This window comes from Chinchilla lanigera, unplaced genomic scaffold (genome assembly GCF_000276665.1).
Source record: "Chinchilla lanigera isolate Chin_1 unplaced genomic scaffold, ChiLan1.0 scaffold00004, whole genome shotgun sequence".
Classification (NCBI taxonomy): domain Eukaryota; kingdom Metazoa; phylum Chordata; class Mammalia; order Rodentia; family Chinchillidae; genus Chinchilla; species Chinchilla lanigera.
The window spans coordinates 36,758,988-36,770,128 of NW_004955405.1; the positions used below are offsets into that span (position 1 = coordinate 36,758,988).

Sequence of the window (11,141 nt, forward strand, 5' to 3'; positions counted from 1 at the left end):
CTTTTGCCGCTGAGCTAAATCCCCAGCCCCCCAGCTTCTTGTATTACATTTCAAGTAGAAGCACAAACATGTCAAAAAGAAAAACAAAACACAACTGTAGCAGAATGCTCTTAGCAGCCTTATTTCAGAATAGCCTAAAACTAGAAGCAATCCAATGTTCATGGACAAGAAGAGTGAAAGAGATTCTGATAAATGTGTACAGTGAAAATCTAGCACTGAAAGGAAAGAATTACTGCCACACTACAAAAAGAATACAACTCAAAAATGTTTTGATAACCAAAGAAACCAGATACAAAAAGGCTCTCCGTGCTTCCAATTATATAAATTCTAAGGACATGCTGAAATACAGATGAAATAACAGGACATTTCAAGTTTACAACAGAATAATCTATTGGAGGAAGTCAGGAGTGAATTAAAGCTGACATAAGTTGATAATTATTAATGCAGAGTGGTGGCTATATTAGGAGTCAGTACTCTAGTCTCCGTTTTAGAGTATGTCTAGTTTTCTATAACAAAAGAAGCAAGTTAAAAAAGAGACTAAGCCTAGAGAATGTTAAATTCCCAGTGAGTTAAATAAATGCTTATTTCGCATCAGTTGTACCCCGAACACTGTGACTCTGCCTGTACCCACCGTGGCGGGCATGGTGAGTACGCAAGTGACATGCCAGGGGTCACGATGCGGTCCCTGGGGTCCTAACTACTCCTGCATGGTGCTTGGAGTCTAAGAACAGAATCTTTGATTTCTTCACAGAATTAAAGTCGGTGCACTTCAAAACTCTAACATCTTCAGTTATGCTTAAGACAAGCAGGTAGCTTATGAAGTTTATAGCTAGCTCAGTTCTTGACATACAAAAGGAGCCATTCCTGATGCCGGGAACAGAACAGGGACGTGGCACACGTCTGGCACTTAGGGGTAAGGGCGCGTTATGCCACGATCTCTTCTTTGTAATGATCCTGTCGTGCTTTGTAAACAGTGAGAATGACTCTCGTATCTCTTATAAAATCAAGGAAGTAGGGTGTAGGTGAGCAGGTTTTCCCCATATTATATTAAGTCCAGGAATTACATTTTAATTGCATTTCTTCCCATCAGACTCCACTTGTCCATTGATGAGGAAGTTTTAGAGATAAACTCACTTCCGACTGAGAAGAATTCAAGGAGAGTGAGGTTTCCCCGAAGACTTTTGAAGGCAGGACCAGCATGAACATTTGCCTCCGTAAGTGAGCCCAGCCTCACTGCTGTTATCCGCCAGCTCAAGAGTACATAGGTCCTTCGTGGGTCTGCACAGTCCTCTTGAGGTCAACCACAAGGACAGATGCTATTGCACTGCACGGCACCGCACTGCCGTCACCAGAAGCAAGCTGGCATTTCAGATCAATGTCACGGCTCTTCTCTTCCTCTGTGGAGCTATTAGAAGTGGAAGGAAGCCCTGCTCTCCCTGCCAGATTCCTCAATGGACCCGAGGCCTTGGGGATGGACTCCCGAGACAGTCACAGGAGAGGCTGTACAATTCCTCGTGATTGAGATGACGAGGCATCTGCTCAGGAATGGAGGACAGCTGGTGGACACAGCCCAGAGGAGAAGCCCGGTGAGGTCTGCCCTTCTAAAACCTGCAGACACTCGGCAGCTGTCCATCCAGAAACCCACAGATGCCAGTGCAGACACGGAAGCCACCCCACCCCGCGTAACCCTGATGCGGTGACCAGCAGCATTCTTCCATCTCTGTCTCCCCATGGAGAGAATAAGGATCACTGAAATTGAACCCCAAACTGAGTTACATGATTTGCCACTTTGAAAATGTACCTTCATGGCTACATCATGGAAGTGGCTTATATGTCCATCAACATATGAGTGGATAAAGAAAATGTAATATTTACACACAATGGAGTACTATTCTGCCATAAAGAAAGATGAACCTGAGTCATTTGTAGGAAAAGGGTTGCACCCTGAGACCATACTGCTAAGTGAAATAAATCAGACGCACAAGCTTAAATGTCACACAGTCTAGCTTTTTTATGAGAAATCCAGGGTATAAATGAAGAGCAAAGTAAAAGACAGATGACAGGAGATGATGTGGAGAATGGAACGAGATCTGGGTGTGGGGGAGAAGGGAGGGGAGGAAGAGGAAAAAGGGAAATAAAAAGGATCAAGATGTAATAGGTATATGTACCAATTCCCCAGAATGAACGTATATTATGTATCACAAACACGTACTAATAAAAAAAAACAGAAAAAGAAAACGTACCTTGATTCAAAGCCAGCGCAGGGGCATAGATAACAATTCCAGTATACAGAATCTAAGGGGGGAAAAAATCAAATGAATTTTATGAACTACAAAATTCATGAATGCTAGGTATAAATTATAAAATATTGGTTTTCCTATAAAACCAATGAGGAATTAAGACAGCAGTTTTAGTACATTTAATAAAATTATAACTTGGAAAATGCTAAGTAAAATTAATTCTTATTCATAGTGTGCTTACAGGTTACAAAAAAATCTTTTATGACCAACTTTTTAAAAAACTCTAGGTATTTTTTATGTAGTGATCAGTGCAAATGGTCAACGATCCACCCATTCAAGCTTGAAGTTCATTTTCCTAGATTTGAAACATATAAAAACAAAGAAATATAAATTTGGAAGGGTATGGGTCCTTATTCCTGACTTCAAACCACAGCTGATCATCAATAACTTTTAAGTAAAATTTTTTAAAACTTGTTTTTAAATATTTGTGTGCCTATTGGACAAAAGTGTGACTATGCACTTAAGAAAATCCTGAAAGCCAACACAAATTATAATCCGTCTTTTTTATATTATTTTTCATTTTTCACTCATATGATCAATAAATATTTACTGAACCTGAGTGTAATAGTAAGATATAGCCTTTTTCTCAAAATATCACTTTCTCTTTTAAATTGTATTCATTTTCACTGCATTATCTTCAAATATATCATGCAGAAGCTAATTTCAAAGTTATTCCATAACAAACAAATTACAATTACAAACATATTATGTACTATTTGAATACCTGGTTATACTGCATGGAAAGAAATGATAAAGCGCCTTTCTTTTTGGAAAAAAATGAGCAGCTCTCCACGATCGTGATTCTGTCCAGGCTGAGAATTTGAGACTGTGACAGGCTGTCTTCCTAACAGTTGTCCCCTTTTCTTCCCGGTGGACATCTTTAAACCCACCGAGAAAGGTCTGAACAATGCGAGCTACCTCAACTTTGTGTCCGAATCTCTCCCAGACCCCAAAAGCCACCTTCCTTTGACATGCTTTGCAAAGATAAAAAATAGAATCAAATCGGCAGTTTTCCAAATGCACTTTGTCTCACTGGAGTCAGTGCTCAGGCGGCTTTTGATTGGAGAAACAAATTGTCATTCCCAGCTTTATATGCTTAATGCCAGGAGGAAGAGGGCTGCAGCAGAGGTGACAACAGTCGTGGGAAACCTCCAGCAACCCAGGAAGCCATGGAAGCATTTTCAGTCGCTTGTCACTTGGCAAGTCCCTGCTTTACATTTGTAACAATCACTACATACCCACCTGCATATTCCTTTTTTTTCTTGGCAGTACTGGGGCTTGAACCCAGAGCCTTTGCAGGGAGCTACATCCCCAACGCTTCTGTTTATTTATCTTTTATTTTGAAATAGGGTCTCATGAAGTTGCTCAGTTCCCCAGATTGGGCTGGGATTTACCATACCCCTGCCTAGGCCTCCCAGGATGCTGGGGTTACAGGCCCAACCATAGGGCTTGGCTACTCGCGTATTCTTCTTAAATTACTGAATTGTGTGTTTGTCTTTAAAAACTCCTCCTGAGCTCCTCATTCTTCCCTTTTACACTCTAAGTGACTGCCTCAACTGGCTCTTATAGTTCAATTTTTTAAGAGCACAAATTCCTTTTGTAAGTATGCTTTCCAACAACTAAAATTGTTTCCTAACATCATCCTGTCAGATTTTTCATCTATTATTCAACCTGTTCCAAAAAAAAGGAATTGAAAAATATCCAACTTGTTTTCCCTTTCATAGAATTCTTATGCCAGCTACTACAGCTCCGTGGAATCCATGTGTCGCCTACTAATGCCTTAACTGTCACCTTGGTGGAGGTGGGGATGGGGGAAATGTATTTCCCTAAAGCAGCATATCTCTTGCTTGATCGATACAAGAGCTAAACTCACTTAAGTCGTTCTGTTTTTCCAGGAAGTAAAGCTTTTGCTGAGACACTGTTTAATCAGCATAAGGCTTAATACCCTAACGGGTATCAACAGATGTTTTCTGTTTCATTTCCTCATATTTTCAACATCTTTTTATCTTTCACATAAGGTTTCCCAAGTTAGGTTCACCCAGATGCCATGGATTAAAATACTCCAGTGACAAGAGAGAAAACAAACAAATGGAGAGCTACTCACTGTCTGAATAATGAAGAGGACTGTTCCACAGAGACGGATGTATTTGTTAAACCGAAGTTCTAAATACTGTGGTCGAAAAAAAGAAAGGGAGTTGTTACATGAATCCTCTGAACGTTTCTATCAGTAGCTGACGAAATAAAGGGTTAGAAAGTGAAGGCAATTGCATAACCCATTTGCACTCTGTTTACCATTATTTTATTTACATACAGCAAAGCTGACTCAGTGTAGAGCACAATTCAGTGGCCTTTAACCCACACAAAGATCTATGGCACAGTAGCTCTGCTGCCCCCAAATGTTCCCTGGTGCTGCACTTCCTGGTCAAGCCTCCTCTCACCCCTAAGCCCTACCAATCACCGATCTGTTCTTTACCCCCAGTTTGACCTAGAAAGATTGGAAAACTGTCACATAAGCGGAATATGCATGTATCTGAGAGTAAGAGATCTGCCGTTCTTCCCCTCCTCTTAGCACCCACTCCGTACAGTTCCGGCGACTCATGTGGGCAATCAACCCTTTCCAAATCCAGGCACCTGTGATGCGATTGTCCTCAAGTGCGGCGCTGCTTCAGAACAAGAGCAAATCACATGACCCAGGGCAGCCAATCAGCTTCTCTGCCCAGGGAGGCAAGATTGGGACAGAAAGTGACTGTGGATTAACCTTGACCCCAGGGCCTGGAGAAGCTGGCCTGGGTCTGTCTCCTCCAAGACCTGCTCCCTCTCCCTCTCAACTCCATTCTCGGAACTACGCTCATGGCTCTCACATGTACATACACAATTTTTTAAAACATAAATTCCCCAAGTCAGTTTCTGTTCAGCGCCCACCAACCATCCTGCTGTATCTCCTTAAGATCTGCAATGTCTTCTAACGTGGTCTGTTCGTTCTCTACATGATGCAGTGTACCGTAACACAGTACAGATTGCAATCAGAATTCCAGAGGAGAAACCCAAGAGGTTTGAAACTTGCATATAAGATCTGCGTGTAGAGAAAAGTTTCAGGCTGACAATAGTCTTGTTATAATATTGCAGGAAACAGGAATGAAAAGCTAGCATTGGGTAATAATTAGAGGAAAAGACACCTGATATTTTTCTCCAGAGTTGTGGCAAACTCATGCGGATTCCTTGCTGGGTACGGGGTTCTCCCAATACCTTGAGGAGGCGGGGGCTGTATAGAAGCCCAAGTTAGCAACGAGGACCCTAGAGCTCAGAAAAGACACCAAGCTCAAAAACTCATGAGGGCCAGGACCATGACACACATTTAGAAACTTTGGCGCCCAAAACTGTGCACATACCCAGATTAACAAGCAAACGAGGGCTGGGGATTTAGCTCAGCAGCAAAGCACCTGCCTGGCAAGTGCAAGGTCGTGAGTTCAGTTCCTGGTACCGGAGAAAAACCAAAAAAACAAAAAAACAAAAAAAAAAAGTAAACGATCCAACCATGCAGCACCTGCCTGGCAAGTGCAAGGTCATGAGTTCAATTCCTGATACCAGAGAAAAACCAAAAACCAAAAAAAAATTTTTAAAAAAAAGAAAGAAAAAGAAAACAATCCAACCATGTATCTCAGAATCAGTTATGAGTAGATGACACATAGTAGGGCCTCCAAAAATAGCTAAGGCTGACAAATACACAGCACGGTGCCCCCCTCCTGATTCACGGGCTTGAGCCAGCTCCTCTCCACATCTTACATTCATTCTTTCTCTTGAAAATGAGAATCATAGTAGCAATTCTTCTCCCTCTTCTTTTGCAGGGTTTTGTAGATTCTCCAGTGACATAAATTGATGGGGGAAATGCTGTAAATTGTTCATTCAAAAGTAAAATATTCCACCAAAAAGCCAGTGGAATCTAAATCCACAAACCTCATGAATTCCTTGAATCAAAATCACTTGACATTTTTGGAAGGCATTTTAGAAGACGGGAGATGTTCTTGAACTTTGGACACAGGGCTGTGTTATTTCTGCGGAATTCTTTAAGTGAGCCTCTATTACACATGAATGGACATGAACAGACAGAGAGGTCCTTTACTCTCTCCGGGCAGCCGCTGGAAGCTAAAGAGAACAAGAGCAGAATGTGACATAGGTAAGGACGTAGAAACCTGAACCAAATTAAGTTGGAGGGCGTATTTATATGTCAGGGCTTTTCCAAGATCAGCTGATCTGGAAGAGCAATATGGTTAAGCACACACAAGACCAACTCAAGACATAACCAAGAAATCTACTGCTCTCTCAGCTAGCCATGGTCCCTTAAGCTACAGAGGAAATAACCTAAAGGCTGAATCAAAAGTCCAAGTCACGGTGCAGTAAGCTTTAAAGAGTGGTTTTAGGGTGTCTGGACAAAACTATGGCGTAATGATAAGCACCTGCAGTCAGTCAAGATCATTATAATCCTCTGAACCTTGAGTAACTTAGGGACCCCTCAACTTCCACTGATAAAATAAATAAAAGAATTTTAAAATTTTTTTATTTTAAAGAGAAAAAATAAACAACACAGACAAAAACAAAACAACACAAAAACGATAAAAACGATACAGGATTTCACAACAAGATGATAGGAAAAACAAAAAGACCCTGAGAAATTCAGCTCAAACGCACAGATTAAGCTGGATCCAAAAAGACTGAAAAAGCAGCGAATTAAATTGGGCCTGGAAGCTGCAGGACACCTGTTGAGCCTATGTGTTGAAGGCAGTGATAAACAGGTGTTTAAGATGCTTGTGGATCACCGGTTCGAGCTATGCAAACGTCAATAGGGAGAGATTTTCTATTTGAGCAAGAATGTTAGACTTCACCTTCTGTGTAGACAGCTCTACCTCTCAGCGCATGCGCGAGATGCTCTATAAGAAAGCCTTTGCCACGACCGGATGGAAGGGGCACAACGTTCTGCCCACCTTGCCTGTTCCTGATCGCCTGATGCCCCAGCTTTGGACACGGCTCACAGGTCTATGCGTCCCGTATTTCCTCCTTGGTTTTCACTGCATGGGCGTCAAGCCTAATTATACAGACACAGCAGAGCCTTCCGGAGCAACCAGGATGCTGCCAGGCATGTGTCCGCCTTGCTTCCAGCTCTCTTGCTACTTAACCTGTTCTGAGTCTCTTTGTCTGCAAGACTGGCCTCTGAGGGAAGCTCCCTTGTAAGGAGTTTCTGACCACTGACTCAGGTAATGCACATGAAACATTGCCCAGTGTTCCAGCTTTCACAAAAGTCAGCTTTCTCCCACTGTCAGCTAGAACCCCTGCTAACTTTGCTGCCCTCACTAGAAACACGTGAGAAAGCTATTTCGTGTCAGAGTTACAGTTGCAGCGCAAGGAGGCATGGGTCAGGGACTAGAGCAGCACCCCTCTTTGCGGAATGAGAGTCTCTTGCCAGGTTGTTCAAACCCTCTCTAAGTTTTGGAGTTGGGTAAGTACAGATCAGAGCTCAGAGGCTCAACTGCCCACGGGGCCCAGCAGGCAGCACGTGAGAGTGACACACATGTTAGGCGTGTGCATAGACCGATGTGCGGAGCCGCCCGCACACCTGCTAGGAAACAGGTGCTCTCACTTCTCCTTTGAAACAAGAGCTCCCTTCCCTTGATAAAGACACAAATGCAGAGGATTTCCCCACTATAAGAAAGTAACTATGCAAATGCCATGAGGGTCCCGGAAGAGAAAATAACTGAGTGGGAGCCATCGCTGTGTGCTGGAGTTCCTGTGGCCATGGGGAATGTGGGTCTCATGTCACCAATTTTCCACGTTTTCAAAAGAAGCTAGAATCTGGAATATTGTTTGCCTTCCCCTCATTATTTATTTATTTATTTATTTATTTTTGGGACAGGGTTGCACTATGCAGTTCAGGCTGGCCTTAAACTCACTTTGTAGCCCGAGCTGGCCTCAAACTCGCAGTGATCCTCCTACCTCTGCCTTCCCAGTGCTGGGACTGCAGGTGTGCTCCACCATGCCTGGCTTTGCCTTCTCCTCATTGTTAAGTGCTAAATTAATTATTTTTTAAACACTACAATGTTAAAAAAAAAAAAAAAAAAAAAAAAAAAAAAAAAAAAAAAACAGAGCTGAGCCATGATTTTTGCCTAGAGCAGCCAATTTGTCACCTGGAAATACAGCCAAAATTCTCTGCTGCTCACTTCCAGGTGATGGCTGAGCTCCTCCCAGGCACAGAGACCAGAGGGAGAGGAAGCAACGCTGCCCCGGGGGTGCCTTGCCCTGCGCGGCATCGCGAGTGCCCAAGCCAAATTTGTCACCAAGGTTTGCTGTGCCACTGTCCCCAGCACCAGCTGAACCAGCTTCACTAGGAAACCACCCTCCAGTGGGCCTGGCGTGGAGCGGACATTAGATCAACTCGAGGCCAGAGAGAGCCGCTGAGATGAGACGCCGGGGACTCCGCACCATGGTGGGGGAGGGGAAATGGGGGGGCGGGGGGGATGGTGCGGGGAGGAGATCGCAGCGGCCATGAACATAGTGTGGGGCCGGGGCTCGGGTAGGGAGGCTGAGGAGCTCCCTGGAGTCCTCGTCCTCCCTTCCCATTGAACAGCTCCGTAGGGAAACCAGTCACTATCCGTAGGGAGCCCTTTGCTGCAGACAATCCCTACCCGGGGAGGCGTGCGGGAGAAGAAACACGGTGTTCCTCCACCACCTGCCGTGGAGAACGGCAGAGCTGTTTAAAGGTATTACGCTGCACTTCTCTGGCGATCACAGGGTAACCTCCACCATCACCAGATAATGCTGGGCGACACCTGTCCAACACGCAAGTCTGTGTTAAACAGTATCCTAAATGCGACGCCTCGAACCAACGCACTGAATCCTCCCCAACCGCCCAATGAAGTAGGCGGTATTATTTTCTTTCCGAGATGAGGAAACAGCGACGGAAGGTTAATTAAATAAGTGGCCAAGTCACCCAGGGAGCGAAGAGGGAAATCTGGCCTCAGCGCAGGTGCCGGGACGGGAGCCCTGGCCGCACCTTCCCCTCCTCGGTACCTGACTCCCGGAGGACCCGGCGGCGCGAACTCTCCACCGGTTTCCCTGTAACGTGGGTGGTGCCCAGGACCGCGAGGACCGCGCTCCTTTCAAAAAGAGCGCGCTGCGGCTCGAATGATGTACCGGTCCCGACTCCCGCTCCAGAAAGTTTAAAAACCTTTCCCCTTGCCGAACAATCAGAGATGCTGAGTGCGGAAAGAACCTCCGCCAGCGGGAATCCGGCGCACCCCGATTCCTTTGGAAGGCGCCCTGGACCCTGAGCTCCGGAGGTTCCCCCTCTGCCGGCGGCGGGCGCGGGACAGAGTCAGACGCGCGGGTGACAGCCGGCCGCAGGCCGCCCCCGCGCCCCGCCGCTCACCTCGTAGGTGCTGGTGATCCCCAGCTTGTAGAACACGGGAAGGAAGACCTCGGCGCTGAGCGCCACCATCAGGAAGTAGGTGATGGCGAAGAGGCTGAAGATGGCCCCGAAGCGGTAGACCTCGGCGGGGGTGCCCAGCACGGTGACGGCCGACATGAAGCTGGCGGTGAGGGACAGCGCCACGGGCACGGCGGTCATCCTGCGGCCGCCCAGCAGGAAGTCGGTGGAGGTCTGCTGGCCGCCGCCCGCGAAGGCGTAGTAGACGCCGATGGCCGCGGAGACGAGCAGCACGCCCGCGAACACCAGGTAGTCCCCGACGGCGAAGCTGCCCAGCGCGCGCAGCGCCCCCATGGCGCGCAGGCCGGCCCTGCGCTGCGGCGTCGGGATCGGAGGCTGCGCCCCGGGCGCACCGCGCGTGGAGCCCCTCGGGTCCCAGGCGGCCTGCGGCCGTGCGTCCCCGCGAGGTGGCAGCCGGAGCACCTGCAGGCGGTGGCCTCCGGGACGTCAAAGTCTGGGGCTTCTTGGGAGCCCGACGCGCGCCCCGGGCGCTCGCCCCAGGCTCCCGGAGCGCTTGGGCAGGTGCTGCTGCAGGAGCCTCCAGCCCGGGCAGCAGCAGCAGCGGAGCCACAGGGAGCGCCCGGCTCAGATTTTATCCGGTGACACCCCCCCCCAGGGGGGGGCAGCATTTAAAGAAGCAGGGCGTGGAGTGTGGGTCGAAGGGCAGTTGTCACGCCTGCGAGGGAAGCTCTGCAGTCCAACAGTCCAGGTCCCCACTGGCAGATATGCCCGGAGCGTTCGGGTTGTCTTATTTGACAGGTTAATGGGTGATTCCGACACAACAGCAGGGAGCTGAGATCACAGTCCTTACAGGGAAGCAGTTATGAGGGACAGGTAGGAGCCTGGCTTTTCCGATGGCCCGCAGCCCGTCTGGCCCCGGACAGCCTGTCTTCGATGCGCAGTTGCTGCAGTACTGATAATAACGCTTATGTGCAGCGCCTGGATGCATGCCACATCTTCCCCATTAACTGGTACTTCTTACCATCATCCTTGAGATAGAATTATCTCCATTTTTCAAATGAGGAATGTAAACGGCATTGCCAAGTGGAACTTGAGAAGTTTGTTTTTTTTTTCCTCTAGAGACAAGTGGCCTCCTAACATCCTCCGGCCCAGGGCATGAAGGCTCCCCCCCCTCTCCTCGCCCAGAGGAAAGGACTGGGTCTGCCTTTGCTGACCCAGGAGGTCAAGGCCAAGTTCATCCCCTGAAGGTTCTGGTCCTGAAAGGGGTGGAAGAACCCTGGACAGGCCGGCTTCCCCTGGCGTTCCCTCCCCCTCCTTACTAGGAAAGAGCCTTGCCCAGCTGTACTCAGCGATTTGAGGCAAATAGACCCCTCCATCTCCTAAGAGCGAGCTTTGAGTAACTCCAT

The 11,141-nt window shown here is 47.2% G+C and overlaps 1 protein-coding gene across 1 annotated transcript in view; it reads right to left on the bottom strand.

The window, feature by feature from the left end:
* Slc5a8 (solute carrier family 5 (sodium/monocarboxylate cotransporter), member 8) overlaps positions 1–10,087 on the bottom strand; it is a 51,496-nt gene extending 41,409 nt beyond the window's left edge. The window contains exons 1-3 of the mRNA XM_005374548.2: positions 9,718–10,087; positions 4,405–4,470; positions 2,244–2,295 (exon numbers count right to left, since the gene is read on the bottom strand). Coding sequence (XP_005374605.1) covers positions 2,244–2,295; positions 4,405–4,470; positions 9,718–10,068 — 469 coding nt within the window. The 5' untranslated portion in view covers positions 10,069–10,087. The remainder of the gene's footprint in view (positions 1–2,243; positions 2,296–4,404; positions 4,471–9,717) is intronic.
* Between the last annotated feature and the right edge of the window lie 1,054 nt (positions 10,088–11,141).